The sequence below is a fragment of the Mangifera indica genome, chromosome 7 (assembly GCF_011075055.1).
Source record: "Mangifera indica cultivar Alphonso chromosome 7, CATAS_Mindica_2.1, whole genome shotgun sequence".
NCBI classification, from domain to species: domain Eukaryota; kingdom Viridiplantae; phylum Streptophyta; class Magnoliopsida; order Sapindales; family Anacardiaceae; genus Mangifera; species Mangifera indica.
Window position 1 is genome coordinate 20190366 of NC_058143.1, and position 17860 is coordinate 20208225.

Here is a 17860-nt window from a genome sequence, read left to right on the forward strand (position 1 = left end):
ACTAAGTTGAGGCCAAAACAATTATACTGAGAAGCCAACCCTAGCTACATATACATGATACATTCATCAATTTCCAAGAAAATGTCTCTATAGAATTACCATTAAAGTTAAAAGAAGCAGGATGGGCCACAACCCACGACAGAGCAAATTGTTTTGCCTATAATAGAAGAGGAATTCGATGTGACTGATGAGTCCTTTGATCCGTGAACCAGTTTTGGTTACAAGGAATCCTTCCAATGCTACCAGACAACCACTAGTTGAATGAAGACGCATGTGCATGCATGCCTTTAGTTATGATTGAAAAAAATAAATCCAAGACAATTCGATTTGAATTACTGGTTGACTTGGTTTGAATTCTCTTATTTCACCAATTTCTCGTATTGGAGTTCGTCTCACCGAGGATTATTCTTTTTTCTCTTTTTTTTCAATGATTTTTTTTAAATTTGAATGAGTTTTCTCTGTTGTAAAACCTACAAAGTGTCAAAAAATGAGTTGATTTGGTGAATTGAGGAGAGGTCCATTGGGGAATAGAGACATACAAAACCTGCAACGATTATCGCAGGGAGCAAAGTATGTGAATAATTTGAATTTTGGTTTCATGGTCCAACTACAATTTCCAGTTAAAACGGTGACAACCCATGTGGATTTGTGACCTTTTTCATTCAACAATTTTAAAATTCGGCACTGGACGTTTGTACCGTAACCAGAACTTCAACTCAATATCCATGGTAATTAAACGTAGGGTAAATTACATGTTTCCATAATAGGCATGACGAAATCCCAACTTCCAATAGTTTAAATGTTTTCAATCCTAACTCTTAATAAAGATAGATTTAAACTGAATTAATTCAAATTTAATTATCAATTCAACATATTCAAACTCGAAACTTAAGCCATGATATGCTCGACTTAATATAAACTCGAATAGCTCACATATATATATAAAATAAACTAAAAATGTCATTAAATAATACTATATATATATATATATATATGTTTTTAATATATAAAATGATACATATTAATATATGTTATTATATAATTTAATATTATTTATTTTTAATTTAAAATTATTTAATTATATAATAATATATATCAAATAAATATTTATTAATATATTTAAAATGAATATATATAATTTAATTGGAAGTCATTTTTCCTTAATCCCCAAATTAAAAATAAGAAATTTGAAAGAGGATAAAAATAAATAAATTTTAAAGGCACGCAGATTGATTGTGACTTATCATTGTAGCTAGGGCTACTTTATCTTTATACGTATGTATACACACACACGTACATTTTTGTGTTTGTGGTAGTACAAACAATGGCGTTTGACATGTGAAGTTATTCATGATTGGGCTGGACCATCAAATCCAATTGTTCATGGACCACAAGATCATGTTCAGCTAATAATTACTAGAAGAATGTTGTCACATAATACTTACATTACATTTTAAATTAGGGTTAAATTTGACAGAGCCAAATATAAATAATGATTAGTTTAAATTCACATTCAAATTCAAAAATAGTTTGTTTAAGATCGATTTTAGCCCATGTGATTGACAATAAGTTTTTCAGATAAACTATCGGAGATGAAAAAAGAGAAAAAACTAAATCAAAAAAATGAATCTATTGATGATTTTTCAATTGATTTGAACATGATTCATTCTACTTGAACATTGATTTGATTTTGGGTAACTCAGCTCCAATTCACCACTATATGAAGCATAATTTTTATTTGAAACATCTCTTTTTTAAACACTTAATAATGCTATATATCTTTATAATAAATATCAATTTATGTATCATTGATATATTATCATATGATTAAATAATTTTAAATTAATATTAAAATAATAACCAATTACAAACTGTCACCTAAATTTGTAAATATAAATTAATAAAATTTATTTATATACATAATTTTATTTATTTATTCTAATTATTAAGAGCCGAGAAATAAACTGCTTGTTATACCCCTACAATGAATCGGCCCATTACACAGTGAATTATAAACTCGCCACGTCACTTTGCAGAACTCAATCATTGATTTTAAAATTTACCGGTCATGGCAGGGGCAGAGGTACTTTTCGGCCATTGAATGGGCAATCAGACGAAATGACTTTGATAACACTCTTTGTGTCGGCGACGAAACTCGCCGGAATTTTAGCGACTGTTACAGTAGCAGCTAATGCTTTCTCGTTTTCTCGTTACCGACGAAAGAATCTCCGACGGTTTCGGTCTCCGATCAACGAGTCTGCTGATATTCTGGCGTCCTTCGATATTGAAGGTTAGTAACTGATCTTTTACTTTAAATTTTATAATTGACTTCACAATTAGTGATAGAGTAAGCAAGTAGAAGAGTGTGAAACTTAGTATCGCAATATGTTATTATTGAAGAAAGCTTTTCATGGTGCTGTTTGGTTGGTTCGCGGTAAAACAGAATGATATCATTTTTGTGCATTTGCGATGTTGAAAAGACTATTTCGGGGTACTTTTGATTTGCAGTTTGGAAGAAGATGAGAAATTTAAGAAAGGTATCATGCTTACTAGGTATCAACATAAACTTATGTGGCACGATGTGATTGAAGCAATGAGATTAATAATGAATGACGCATTAGATTTTCTATGTTTATCTTTAGTAAAAAGTTTATTTTTATCTAAACCTGGTTTTAGTGTACTAAAGAAAACACTGTCCTTAAGTTACTCGTGTATGGATATTGTACAAGTGAGGCGTAATTGTTTACAACAATAATTCTGCTGCTAGCTCGCTTGTGGGAAATTGAGACTGTTCTGTTTCGGTGAATTGATAAAGCGCTGGGGCTTTCAAGTTATAATAAGTGGTGCTGTGTTCTATGGTTCTCAGGTGAAGGGGAGAATGGGTTCTTCTTTGGGTTGGCAACTGCGCCAGCCCATGTTGAAGACAGGCTTGATGATGCCTGGCTCCAGTTTGCAGCAGAAGAACCTAGCCACGCATCAGATCAGCAAGGCCTGCAACCTGCGGATGCCATAATGGGTTCTGCTACGGGTGATGGTGGGTCTCAGCAAGCCCCAATGTCAGGTACATCAGTTAATCATGTGGTGAAGAAAAAGAAGCCTCTTAAGATAGCCATGGAAGCTATGATTAGGGGGTTTGAGAAGTACATAGAAGGAGAAGAAGAAGTAAATGCACCAAAAGAAGAATTGCATCATAAAGTTGCTGCATGGCACAACGTTCCACTCCCGTAAGCAATAATATGATGTCATGTGATGTTTTAAAATTTAAAAGTTGAGTGCATGACGAGAAATCTTTCTTAGGTCTAGCCATAGCATCATTATCTATAATCATTGTATTGGTAAAACTTGTATTTTTGTATTGTTAATTTGATAAATGGATTGCTTAATTGGTTCCAGTGAGGAAAGGCTACGATTTTGGTCTGATCCTGATACGGAACTGAAGCTAGCCAAAGGTACTGGTATATCTGTGTTCCGTATGGGAATAGATTGGGCAAGGATCATGCCCAAGGAGCCAGTCAACGGCCTTAAGGAAACTGTAAGTCTGATGTTAATTACACATTTATCTTAATGCATTTAAAGTGTTCCAATTCTATAGCGGAACTTGATATAATTCTGGAGTTTAACTTACTGCTGTTATATTGGATCGATTGTCCTAGTTTCTCTCTGTGATTAGCTGTACAAAGTTAATATTTTTCTCTTCTAAAGAAAATTTTCAGCTAAGTTTATACTTAATTAAGCTGTATTTGTTATGTTTTAGGTTAATTATCCAGCACTGGAGCGATACAAGTGGATCATCAATAGGGTTCGGTCCTATGGAATGAAGGTGATGCTCACTCTGTTTCATCACTCATTGCCACCATGGGCTGGTGACTATGGTGGTTGGAAATTGGAGAAAACTGTTGATTATTTCATGGATTTTACCAGGTTAGTATTTTTATAAGTGAGATTTATTAGTATGTTGCTTTACACTGGTCAGATTCCATTTTACATGCTCATGAGTTCTGATTTGGAGCTGATCACTCTAGATTTCTCATTTGCTTCCCATTATAAGCAAAAAGACCATAATAACATAAAGTTGTGAATGCATTAATATTGATAAAGCTGTAGCTTTGTTGGGTTCTCATTCATGTCCTAGCTCAAAGATTTATTGAAAGTAGTATTTCAAAACAAAAATGTAGTGACCGTGATCAGATTGTAAGAAGTTAGAATATGTAAATTTCTTAGTTACTCTTTGGTTTTGCTTGTTGCATTGAGCTCATATGATGGTTCTTACTTTGGGAAATCAGTGGAATTACTTGTATCTATCTTATTTGCGCTGATGCTTCTGTTTTTTTGCAGGCTTGTTGTTGATACTGTATCCGATATGATAGACTATTGGGTAACCTTTAATGAGCCACATGTCTTCTGTATGCTTACATATTGTGCGGGGGCTTGGCCTGGTGGTAATCCTGATATGCTGGAGGTTGCTACATCTGCTCTGCCAACTGGTGTTTTTAATCAGGCCATGCATTGGATGGCCATTGCACATTCCAAGGCCTATGATTATATACATGAAAAAAGGTTTCTCTTCCTCATCAAAGCTCTAAAGAAAAAAGAATTTTCTGTAGATTTTTCTTATTTGTAGAACAGAAAACAATACATACACAGAGAAGTGTTTCTAATCCAAACAATAGACTCAGTAAACTTCTCGTCATTCTCTAAATTGTTGTGATTGAATCATGCTTTAATTCCAACAACTTGCGACAAGTTACGGCACTGAACCTCTTGTATCACTATGTTATTTAGGGCTTTACCTCTGAAAAATTCATGGGGGGCCATATCTTTCCCCACCATAAATATTGTCTTTTATTTTGTCTCCCTGCTCACTCAACAACATAGCTATTAAATTAGATACAGAATTCTGTATTTTTTTCCCTTCTTATTTGCTTTTCTAATATTCCATGTTCTTTTTCAGCAGCACGTTATCAAAGTCAAAAGTTGGGGTCGCACACCATGTATCATTTACACGGCCATATGGTCTCTTTGATGTTGCTGCAGTTACACTGGCTAATTCTCTTACCCTCTTCCCATTTGTGGATAGTATCTCTGACAGGCTGGATTTCATTGGCATTAATTACTATGGACAGGTTCTTATTTATTTCTCTTTCTAAGAACACTGTGACCGTTTTCAGAGTACAAAGGTACTAACACTTAAATTTGCAGGAAGTGATATCGGGCGCTGGCTTGAAGTTAGTAGAAACTGATGAGTATAGTGAATCCGGCCGAGGTGTATATCCTGATGGCCTGTACCGCATGCTGATTCAATTCCATGAAAGATACAAGCATCTGAATGTACCCTTTATCATTACAGAAAATGGGGTTTCTGATGTGACTGATATCATTCGTCGACCATATCTTATAGAACATCTACTTGCTGTTTATGCAGCAATGATGACAGTTTTGACTCTCAACTTCTCACTAGTTTCTGATTGGCTAGCTTTCATTAGTTCATTTCATCGTCACTCAAGACCTTCCCGTGGTTGATTTACAGGGTGTTCCTGTGCTTGGTTACCTGTTTTGGACTATTTCAGATAACTGGGAGTGGGCTGATGGTTATGGTCCCAAGTTCGGTCTTGTTGCAGTTGACCGTGCCAATAATCTTGCCCGGATTCCTCGTCCTTCATACCATCTTTTTACCAAGGTTTAAATTCTTCTTGTTTTCATTAGATTCCTTTGTCTTTTTTCTCCTCCTCTTAAATGGCATAGGTTGCATCTTGATTTCAGGTGGTGAACACTGGTAAAGTTACTCGCGGAGACCGAGCACATGCATGGAATGATCTCCGAGTTGTGGCTAAATTGAAAAAAACAAGACCTTTCTACAGGGCAGTTGACAAACATGGTTTAATGTATGCAGGTAAACTAAGCAGCTTAAATTCTTTAAATTCTGGGTCATATTTCATCTTCTTTGTTTTCACTCATGCTATTTGTCCTCACAAAACACCATTTTGTCTTATTTATCTATTTTTGTTTAAATACCTTAATTGTTTACAATACAATCTTTTCATTCTGTTCTATTGACAGGAGGCCTTGATGAACCAATACAGCGGCCTTACGTTGAACGAGACTGGCGGTTTGGACACTATGAGATGGAAGGTCTGCAAGATCCATTGAGCCGCTTATCAAGATTCATTCTGCTGCCATTCTCACTCATAAGGAAAAGAAAACCTCAGAAAGATGATGCTGAATTGGTTCTTCAAACTCTTGAATTTAGTGTCTGATTAATTAACCTGTTTCCTGTTGGGTCAAACTTTTAAGACAAGGTCCAGCAACTTCCCCTTTTGCTTTTAATTGATGTGTGTTCTTCTACTAGCATCTTAGTTTGGTGCCTCCAAAAGTTAAAAATTTGTAAAGGTAACTGCATCTTTAGCATGTTTGTCACAAATGCCTAGCATGAAATTAATGAAATCTTCATTCCGCCTAAACAATTGTCAGTTCTCTTGTCTGCTTTGAGCATCAATGGCATGATTTACCTATGCAAGTACTTCTTACTTAATCAGATATGGGTAGGGGGTGTATCCAAACCGAGTTTCGACTTAATGTTTGGCTTAAATGAGTCAAATTCGATTAGGATAGTTCTAGCTTTAGTTCAAGTAGAGCGAGTTGGCAAAACGTCATTGACAAATTCTTTTTCAATAATGATTTTTTAATTTTTTTGACGATTTTTTTTAAATATCTGATAACCCTTTTTTTTCTTCTCCAATGATTTCTGGCGGCTTTTTTGACAACTTGTTGCTAGCTTGAGCAAGCTTAAGCTTGACTTTCTAGATGTCAGTTGAGCCCAAGCTGACTCCTTTTCGGGCTCGAGTCATCTCAAAGTCACCTCCTCACGGCTCGTAATAACTGGTGGACAATCCATGTTCATTATTTACAATTTTTTCTTCATATTATTATTATGTATTAAATAACTGACATCTTCTGTGCAGCCTAACGCTTCTTTAATCTCTTTAAAAATAGCTAAATGAGGTTACAAGAGTTGTGAAGATTAGAAGCAGGGCAGCATTCTTTGCAACTTAATTGTGATCACTGTGATTGAAAGTACTGCTGTGCATTGGTTTTGTTTTTTTATAAGTGGTATAAAATCAAGTCTGTAATTTCTTCTCAACATAAATCAGGTATATTATACATATAATAATTTTTTTAATGTGTAAAATTGTTTTCTTATTTGTTATGAGACTTATATAATAGGGGCGGGATGAAACTGAATACTTAATCCTTATCTTTGTCACCGTTGAAGAGATCTTTTTCCATCTCTCTTGTCTCTTATACAGAGATGATGGAAAATCCCTATCTTTGACCACATGAAATTTAGTAATTTCTATTTTTATTTCCATCTCCATCATTGTTGTGGACTTGATTTAGAGGATCAAATTGTTATTTCTATTACTTTGTATATAGAAATAAGGGCGTGGATAGATCAGTTTTGTTGGGGTAATTATTCATCATCATTTGTTGCAACAAAATTTGAAGATGGCATGATCAATCACATTAAATAGGAGTGAATTTGATCCAGATGGAACCATATTTGCTGTGAATGAAATATGTGACATAAAGTTTTGTAGGTGTATTTAGATGTTGAGACCCTGACTTCATTCACTAATAACAGATATGCGGCACTGAACGCACTAATTACACATGGAGCACATGTAAGAATTGTTTAGCTAGTGCCAATCATTTTTAATATCCATATCCAACCTAGTCCTTGACCAACCAAAAGGTTGATAGATGGTTCATTTAGTTAGGTAGGCCGATATAGTATGTATAGCCGGTTGAACTCATGTGGCCTCACAATTGAACTGTAACTCTATAAAATTCATTTATACTCATGACATGACCGTTTTACTATGATTTGATAAGATTCATTTCTTTCAATCCGGAACTAGACACATCAATTGGGTCAGATCGAATAAAAACCCAATACGAAGTATGAAAAAAAAACACGATACGAGAAGATCCAACCCAATATTGTAGCATACTGGGCTAGGCCCATGAGCTTATTTGACTTTAACATTAAACCCATTGATTGACTCGATACTGTTTAAAAATAAATTTTTTGTTTTTTGTTTCTGCCTTGTGTGCTTTCTTCTACTTTGCGACAGAAGCCTTGCTTCTCTCTATTTTGTGGCAGAAGCCTTGGCCTCCTTAATTTTTTTTAATTAATTTTTTTTGTCTATATAAACTCATTCAATTTTTCTTTATTTTCACTTTCATTTACAAATCTCTCAATTTCAATTATTTTATTATATTTTCAATCTCATTTTCTCTTGTTAACTCTCTTTTAGAAAATATCTGAATTCACAAATAATAATTCTTTGTGTTTATAATTTTATTTTTATTTTATCATTACTAAATATTACAAATTGATTAAGTATCAAATGAATTCAATCCATTTGAATATTATCATAGTATATGTTTATTTATGTTTTATAATTTATATAGTATGTAAATTAATTTATTTATACTATGTTACAATTTATAATATTTTTCATTATGTAACTACGGTATTCCTCCATCATAAGTGAAATATTATAAATAAAATATTTGGGATACTGTCATCGGTTTTAATAATTAAAAAATAATTTGTGTTTAAAAATTTTAAATAAATTTTTTTAAATATTGATTAAATTGATCAGACTGACCTATTTAATGCCCTACTTGACCCACTTAAGGTCTATTTTTATATGGGTCGGGCCTTGGGCCTTTATATATTAATGAGTCGGACCGCTCTGAAAGTCTATTACTGTTTAGGCTTCAGGCTCAACCCGACCCATTAACCCGATGGGTCGAGTCTGAGCCACTCTAGCCCGGCCATTGACACCTCTGTCCGGAACTAATCCAATCTAAAACAAGTTTTAGTTATTTTGAATGAAAAATTCATACCCACAATAAATGAAAATTTCAAATATTCACTCATAAACTAACTACCGTCTAAATTTTTAATTAGAAATAGACGTAAAATTATTATTTTACTCATAAACCCTAAAACCTTAAAATTTATATTATTTTTTTCCTAGGTTTTAAAAACTAACGTTTCAACATATTTTCAAAGTTTGAAAATTTTAGATTTCACTTCTAGAATTTATTTTCTTTTCTAACCACCGTCATTCTGATTGGCGATAGCCCTTATTCGACTATGAAGGATAATAAAGGTCAATTGTCCAAATGCAATAACGAAGAATGATGTTATCTTTTATTGAGTCTTCTCGATCTGGACGATACTTCATCGTCTATTGCTTCTTTTTTATCTTTAGTCAGTTTCTTAAGCCATTGGATAAAACTTGAAAAGCAGAAGAAGTAAATTTTTTAAAGTTTAATTATGAAGGATAAATGTAAACTTTCTAAATTAAGAAGGAAAAATGATATAAATTTTTAAAATTTTAAGATTTATAAATAAAATAATAATTTTTTGATATCAATTAAGTATTTAAAATTTTTATTTCTTGTAAATATGATTTTAAGTTTAAACCAAACCTCGGTGGAAAGTCGTCCATTTTCCTCTAATTAAATCATAATATATGATATATAAAAAATATCAAAGCAAGTTCCGATATTCAAGATATTTTCTGATATCCACCCAATCATCAAACTTCTATCTGCTCGAGATTCACCTGACAATAAATTTCAACCGTCAGATCATTCCACAAAATGTCTCCTCACTGCCTGAAACCACATACAAAATACTCATCGCACGCTTCATCGTCCTATCAAAGAAAATTCTAACTTTCCAAGGACTGATCAGACGCCCCTCGATCATAATCATAAATTTAAGGTACGTTGTCAATACTGCACCAGCGGCTCAGGGGATAATTTCATCCTTAAAACCCTAACATCCGATAAAATTTATTTTCAATTCCAAACCCTCCTAATTTTTTCCATCGTTTCTTCATTTTTATTTTTTGTTCTAGTCACTAGAAGGACTAGAACAAGGCCTCTCCAATTTTTAGGGTTTACATATTTAACTTCCTTTTTTTTTTTTTCCTTTTTCATACCACCACCAATTAGAGGACAATCAATTAATTCGAAGCTAGATAGAAAGAGGTATGTGACCTTGACAATTTTTTCATGTAATTTTTTCGTAAATTTATAATATCTGTATTTTATTTTCTAGGGTTTTTCTGTTGGGTTTCGATTTTTATATCTGGGTAATGCGTAGATTTTTTGTAGGCGTCATCTGTCTACGGAACGAGTTTACGATTTGGTTGAGTATCGATATGTGAATGGGATGGTCTGTATGATGATTATATATGAGCCTTAAAATTAACTTGTTGGAATTTGGGTTTTGTCTATCCGAGTCCAAGGAGGGTTTTCAAATTCCGAAGCAAAATTTACTTGTTTAGAGAGCTAAGATGGATTCGCATAAATTGCTGTAGGATAATCTGTTGAATCAGCTGATTTTTTTTTTTTATTTGAGTGGTAGTTTATATCTTAGACAGAGTTTGAAGAAGGATTTGTGGGCATTGTCAATACATTATAATCATCTAAATTTTGTAGGCAAATATTTATACGGCAATGGCAGAAGCAGCTTCAGCTTCTCTTGGCCCGCGGTACGCCCCTGATGATCCGACTCTTCCAAAACCTTGGAAGGGCTTGATTGATGGAAGTACAGGTCTTTTATATTATTGGAATCCAGAAACTAACATTACCCAGTATGAAAAGCCAGCTGCATTACCCCCGCCATTGCCGCCTGGCCATCCTCCTGCTACTACTACACCTAAACTGGCTCCTCTGCCTGTGGCCCATTCAATGCAGCCAAATGGGGTGATGACTCAGCATGGTCAGCCACATGTGGCACAACAACAGGGTCAACAAATGAGCCAGTTACCTCAGCAGCCGGGGCAGGTAGTGGCACAGGTTTCTGACCAACAGGATCCACAGCAGCAGGGTTCACAGTTTGGTCAGGCCATGCAACACCCGGGGCAATTTACATCGCATATGAGACCACAAATGATGCCATATCCTGGCCAGCAAATGCCTCAACAATTGGGTCAGCAGTGGCCACAGCAAGCAGGGCAACAATCAGTTCAACATTTAAATTCACAAATGACGCAACCTCAGCAAGGACATCAGTATGCACATCAGCAGTACTTGCCATATCAACAGAGTATCCATCCGCAGGGGCAACAAAGTTCACAGCAGCAGACACAACTTGGTTCAGGACAGCAATTTGCAAGTCAACAAGAATATAATAAGGCAGCAATTTCAAAAAGGGAGGAAATTGATTTTTCAATAGGAAGCCAAGTAGGGTTTTCGCCATCCCAGTATAAACAGGCTGGTGCTTCGTCTTCTCAAAACCTCCCTGGTGGAACAAATTCAGTTCAGATATCACAGACAGGTGTACAGTTGGGTCAAGCTCAGCAGTTTAGTGGATCCTCAGTCAATTTGCAACAACCTAATCCCATGGCTCATCCATTGCAGCAAACGGGAAAGGATTTGCCTCACCAGCCGCTTGGTCCTAGGTATCAAAATCAGATGGGCCTAGGAATGATGCATAATAAGCAGCCTAATGTTCCTCCATTTGGGTTAAAGATGGGTTATGAGGATAATGTGCATGGTAGAACTGGAAGTGACTACATTTTTAATGACAACAAGGAAGGACAGCAGCCGAAGCTTGCAGCCTTACCCATGGCAAGAAGTCAGCAGGTATATTGGCATTTTCAATTTTTTTTTTAAAATTTCCATTACTGTGTGGTATTACTATTGAATCCCACTTTGGAGAACTGTTGATTGGTGAATTGATTGAACATTAACTTGAAGGCAGGATCAGGAAGCTGATTTTTTTTTTATGTGTAATGGGAAGGCATGGATCTGCTGAATCTGAGTTTTTTGCCATATGCTATATGATGGCAATGTTTTCTTTATGTGTTTCTTTTCCCCCTCTATAGTTAGGCTTAACAGAACCCTGAAAGGTTGATATGTATTGAACTTGGCTACTTAGAGATGGAAATCTTGTTCCTTCTTTTTTAATTGTTTGTGATATTCAAATGCAGTGCTATGCTGCCCTCGACATCTGTTGATTCTTTCATTTTCGCTTTTATTTGATTCCTTTTCTTAACTTTATTGATTTATTGCTTGAGTAATGTTTCATTAAAGAGATCATATTTTATTAATATGCGAAGATGTTTTTTCTCCATTTCAGGAGACAAGGGTTAGTGGTGCTGCTTTTCAAAACATCACACCTGGCTATTCCGGTGGATTGAATGCTGTACCGGGGAATGCCATACATGATATGTATGGTCATGCTGGTCCATTCTCAAATACTGCTATGATGAGGCCACCATTTATGGGGTCTTCTGGTGTTACTAATCTCTCTCCTGCTGAAGTCTATTGTCAACAACATGAAGTTACTGCAACGGTCTGTATTTTATGTGAACTTTCTGGTATTTTCAAGTGTGCCCCTTCTAATTGTGATGATGCATTATGAATTCCAAATGGTATATGACCCAATTGCAGAATTGCAATAGATTTTTGGACTATATGAACAGCATAGATGTGTGTGGAATGAATTGGAGGTTACCATTAGTTGATGCCAACTGCATATAGATGTTTGAGCTAACTTATGGAATATTGACATGTATATTATAAGCTGTCATATTTATTACTTGATAGATGAGATGAAGAATTTCAGGATAGCAAATCTGGAAGGTTTGCATAAAATTTAGTAGGAGATTCAAATAAGCTAAGGGAATGAATATTTATTGTTTTGTTTTACATCAAGTAGGTTGAATAAGAGAGAGGAGATATACTTGTTGCATTGTGATCACTTTTATGGCAAAGATGGGATTGGTGGGGCTTATTGAATGAGTATCATTCGTTGAAGTCATAGATCTTGGAGTAGTGAGATTTCTTTTGGTGAAAAGGGTAGCTTATATGGTTTGCTGTCTGTCTGGATAATTTCTCTCTTCTGTAATTTTTGTATAGCTTTACCCAAAATAACTACTGTTCTGTTTGTGAGCTGTTACTATTTTTTAGCATCTTTAGCCAACTGTAGATTTTTTCTTACTTCAATATTGTGTCAAATTATGTAGGGTGACAATGTTCCAGCACCTTTCATGACCTTTGAGGCCACTGGTTTTCCCCCGGAGATACTGAGAGAGGCAAGTTTTAATTTTTTTGCAGTTTAATCCTTGACATTCTAGGATAGAAACAAAATATAAGATATGATTTAATTCTTTCTTCTATTATAATTTTGAACTTACCAGTTCTCACTGGTCGCAGGTGCGATATCTGCTCCAGAGGAGGAGCAAATGTCGTACGCTGCACTGCTATTGGCACACTTTCACATGCAACAACTATTCTGATTTTTGGAGGCTGCAAATTGGACTGTTGGAGCCTTTTCTGGGCATCTTCTAAAAGGGTGGTTGGCCCTTCGTCCAAATCACACTGATATTCCTTGATTATTGGCTCTGCCTCTTTTATGTCTTTATTGCCCTCTTTAGTTGCCACAAGTTGCTTCTGTAAGCAACTGTATACCCACTGAATTTTAATTTATTTCTTCTCTGTATAAATAGTTGGATCTGGTTTTATTGAACTTTTTTTATACCTTGGATGCATTTGGTTTGCGTGTTCATAAACATTCTGTACTCTAATTGCTTGAATTGATTGTCTTGTTTCAGGTGCATTCTGCTGGTTTCTTGTCTCCAACTCCGATCCAAGCACAGACATGGCCTATAGCACTACAAGGTAGGGATATAGTAGCTATTGCGAAAACAGGTTCTGGTAAAACATTGGGCTACCTGATCCCCGCCTTCATGCTTCTTAGACAGCGACATAATAATCCTCGATATGGTCCAACAGTGTTAGTCTTGGCTCCAACCAGGGAGCTAGCTACCCAAATACAAGATGAGGCCAACAAATTTGGTCGATCCTCAAGGGTTTCTTGCACGGTCAGTTTTTAATACTCGTGATGGTTATATAAATTGATTAATGAATTTAAGTTCCTTCTTGCTTTGAAATTATTTGACTCTTAGTCCCTGTGACAGTGCTTGTATGGTGGAGCTCCAAAGGGTCCTCAATTGAGAGAATTAGAGCGAGGAGCTGATATTGTAGTGGCAACTCCTGGTCGACTGAATGATATTCTTGAAATGAAAAAGATTGACCTTGGACAAGTTTCATTGCTTGTGCTTGATGAGGCAGATCGGATGCTTGACATGGGATTTGAACCGCAAATCCGTAAAATTGTTAATGAGATACCTCCACACAGACAAACTCTCATGTACACAGCAACCTGGCCCAAAGACGTAAGAAAAATTGCCGGTGATTTACTTGTGAATCCTGTCCAGGTGAACATTGGCAGTGTTGATGAGCTCTCTGCGAACAAGGCTATCACACAGGTATTTATAGGTTCATTTTTCACTACTGTCTTGAAAAAAAAACTTTGTGTTTTAATTAATTTGACTTGCTGCCAAAAAGGTGGTGATGATGAAACTGTATAGATATGTTGGAAACAACAAATACTTGGATCTCAACTTCCTTAAAGGTTTAGTGATTGCAGCTTTTATGTTTATGGAATCTCGTTTCCATCGAGCATTAGTTTCTATAGTTTTAATCTAATATTGACACTTTATTCAATTTGCTCTAACATCGAAGATTCTTGTTGGGTATATTGTTATGCTGCTATTTTCTTTGAGTGAATAGTTTTTCTGGTGTAGTTTTGGCAGCATGTGGAACATACAAATCAGCTGGTTCTTTTGGAGCATATGTTTTTGTTAAGCCTTTGTTCTTTTGTTAACAGGATTTAAAATTTTTGTGTTTAAATTATTAAACTTGCAGCATGTTGAAGTAGTTCCACAAATGGAGAAGGAGAGGCGCTTGCTGCAGATCCTTAGATCCCAAGAACGAGGTTCTAGGGTCATAATATTCTGCTCTACCAAGAGGTTGTGTGACCAGCTTGCACGGAACATTGGACGTAACTTTGGGGCAATTGCAATCCATGGAGACAAGTCTCAAGGTGAGAGAGATTGGGTATTAAATCAGTTCCGGAGTGGAAAGTCCCCAATACTGGTTGCGACTGATGTTGCAGCCCGTGGGCTTGACATTAAAGATATAAGGTCAGTTCATTTCTTTTCACTTGTTCATTTAAAATAATCTTTCTAATCATTGTCAGTCATAAAGGATGGTATGGCACTTAATCCATTAATTTGAGTTTTTTTAACAGGGTAGTGATTAACTATGATTTTCCTACTGGGATTGAGGATTATGTCCATCGAATTGGGAGAACTGGTAGAGCAGGTGCAACAGGGGTGGCCTACACCTTTTTCTCTGAGCAGGACTGGAAGTATGCTGCTGATTTGATTAAAGTTCTTGAGGGTGCCAATCAGCGTGTGCCCCCAGAGGTGCGAGAGATAGCTTTGCGGGGTGGGCCTGGTTTTGGCAAAGATCGAGGTGGGATGAGTCGTTTTGATGCTGGTAGTGGTGGTGGTGGTGGGCATTGGGATTCTGGTGGCCGAGGTGGCATGAGAGATGGTGGTTTTGGTGGTCGTGGTGGCATGAGAGATGGTGGTTTTGGTGGCCATGGCGGTATGAGGGACAATAATTTTGGAGGTCGTGGTGGAATGAGGGATGGCAACTTTGGTGGCCGAGGCGGTGTAAGGGACAGTGGTTTAGGTGGCCATGAAGGGAGAGGTGAGATGTTTTCTGGACGTGGAAACAGGGGTCGGGGATTTGGTGGCCCCAGTGGTGGTAATGTTGGTTGGGGCAGGAATGATCGAGGTCCGCATGACCGGTATAGTAACAGTATGGATGGGCGTGGACGTGGTCGTGGAAGGGGTCGATTTGATAATAGGAGAGAAACTGATAGAAGTAGGGGCAGAAGTTATAGTGATAGTCCAGAAAGGGTTCGTACATGGGGTTATAGCAGAAGTAGAAGTAGAAGTGGAAGTAGAAGCAGGAGTAGAAGCCGAAGTCGGAGCTGGAGCCGAAGCCGAAACCGAAGCCGGAGTCGGAGCTGGTCCCGTGGCCATAGCCGCAGCCCTAGTCATGATCGCAGCCGCAGTTTTAGCCATGATCGGAGTTGCAGTCGCAGCCGTAGCCGCAGTCGGAGTTATGACAGATTTGAGAGGTCACATGACCGTAAGGAACGAAGAGTTTCTGGTTTTGATGTTCTTCCTGAGACACTGGGGTCACCCATGTCTTTAGCTGCTCCTATGTCTACAGGTTTGCAAGGTGGTGTGGTTTTGGCAACTGAGCCTGCATCATTACCGACAGTAGAATGTTCTGAGAATGAGCCAGTGCTCCCTGAGACAGGAACAGATCTGGATCAACAACTCTAACAGATGTTGAGTGCTGACACATACTTCATGTTTTTATTAGTGATGCCCCTTTTTCCGGTTGTTCAATGGTTACAGGTTTTAGTGGTGATAATTCTATTAGCAGGTTGATATTTGGGCTACTGAAGTGAAATTACCTGAGCTCATCTGCTGCCGCTTCTTGCAGGTTAGATGTTTAGGATAGTTAAGAGTGGTTTGAGGCCCCAAGATTTTTAGGTTGCTTCAAACCCCTTTCTTTTTATTTTCCGTTTTGTTTGATTATTTCTTAGTGTTTACATTGCATTCATCTTGTGGTGATCATGCGTCGAGTGTGGCATTGTGGCAGACAAATGAACTGCCTTTCTTCTTGATTGTTTCGGTGTGTTTATGTTTGCCTGACATTGTCATGAAATTATAGTGTACCTTGTTAAAGTTCTTCAGCGCTTATTTCTTCCATTAATATTTGGTAGTCAGGCAGTGTTGAAATAATTCTGCTCTGCCTTCAAAAGGCTTTGCCAATATCCTTTTCTTGTTTGATTTATAGTCCAAAATCACGTAGTAAGTACATTCTTTAACTGAAGGGGAGACGAAGATACTCTGGTTCAATATTTGCTACCATGTAAAGTCTAAAGAGAAGAAGGAACATAATTCTTCTACCAAAAGGGTTTTCTGAAGAACCCAATTTTGCCTTGTATCTCATTATTCTCTGGTCTGGCCCAAGTTTCAAAACCTACCCAAGTAAGCTTCCATCTTGTTTCTGTCATGCCAATGGGACTTGAAAGAGATGGCTTCCTACTTCTATAGTGACTTCAATTGCATTTTATTATCTATGGGTGGATAACAGCATTTAGTAGTGGCATATTTATCCCCTTGGAAAGTGCTAATATACCTCTTTCCCAAGGGTTAAACATTGGCTTGGACAGAAATATCATAAAGGCAATCTTAACAAAATAATGTGCGGTAAATGTATCCATTAGGGCATTTCGATTTGTTATTGTCTAGGTATCTCATCATCCTTTTATGGGTGATAGCATCGTGTTAAAACTTGGATTGGTTGGTCTAATTGGTTTGATTTGATTAGTACTTGATGGATGTTCAATTTGGGTTTTCTTCTAAGTGACATAAACCATTTGATGGGTTTAACCTGTGATTGAATCCCATTGATCAATATGATCCGGTAATCATGTTGATATCAATGTGATTATTGTAAAATTTAAGCGACTCCCAACATTTGCAAGAGATGGCAGAAAAAGTTTGCAATTGCTCACGAGTCTCAGTAATCGGAGGGAATGTGTCATGCCATGCAACCTCAAGTCAATTTGGTTGTATATCATATAAATAAAAATGTTAATATCCTGATTTGATTGTTTTAGATTTGAGATAAATTAAGTCTATATATAAATTGGTCTGAATTTGAATTTGTTTAAATTAATAAACGTTTAATAAATAATATTGGCATTGAAACGAATGTTGTTGGAGGAGGAGAATTTATTTGAATCAAATTACCAAATTAAAATTTTAGTTTGAATTAAATTTAAACGATAATTTCAGAGCCCAAGCCCAAGCCCAACTAACTCAATTTA

The 17860-nt window shown here is 36.4% G+C and overlaps 2 protein-coding genes across 3 annotated transcripts; both read left to right on the forward strand.

Annotated features, from left to right (window-relative positions):
* The first annotated feature begins 1985 nt into the window (after window positions 1-1985).
* LOC123221674 (beta-glucosidase-like SFR2, chloroplastic) lies at window positions 1986-6458 on the forward strand. Of its 2 annotated transcripts, none has more exons than XM_044644559.1 (10): window positions 1986-2290; window positions 2867-3224; window positions 3394-3532; window positions 3755-3921; window positions 4336-4557; window positions 4955-5123; window positions 5200-5433; window positions 5528-5677; window positions 5761-5890; window positions 6058-6458. In XM_044644559.1, the coding sequence occupies exons 1-10, from the start codon at window positions 2119-2121 to the stop codon at window positions 6252-6254; spliced, it is 1938 nt and encodes a 645-aa protein (XP_044500494.1). In that variant the 5' UTR covers window positions 1986-2118; the 3' UTR covers window positions 6255-6458. The 2 variants fall into 2 exon arrangements, with proteins under 2 accessions (XP_044500494.1, XP_044500493.1); XM_044644558.1 differs by having other exon boundaries at window positions 1987-2290; window positions 4952-5123.
* A 3409-nt stretch (window positions 6459-9867) lies between these two features.
* LOC123220697 (DEAD-box ATP-dependent RNA helicase 46) lies at window positions 9868-16709 on the forward strand. Its single transcript, XM_044643256.1, has 8 exons — window positions 9868-10071; window positions 10525-11673; window positions 12170-12385; window positions 13059-13127; window positions 13647-13916; window positions 14013-14363; window positions 14803-15080; window positions 15188-16709. Exons 2-8 carry the CDS (start codon window positions 10543-10545, stop codon window positions 16299-16301), a joined length of 3429 nt encoding a protein of 1142 aa, XP_044499191.1. The 5' UTR covers window positions 9868-10071; window positions 10525-10542; the 3' UTR covers window positions 16302-16709.
* Window positions 16710-17860: the final 1151 nt, after the last annotated feature.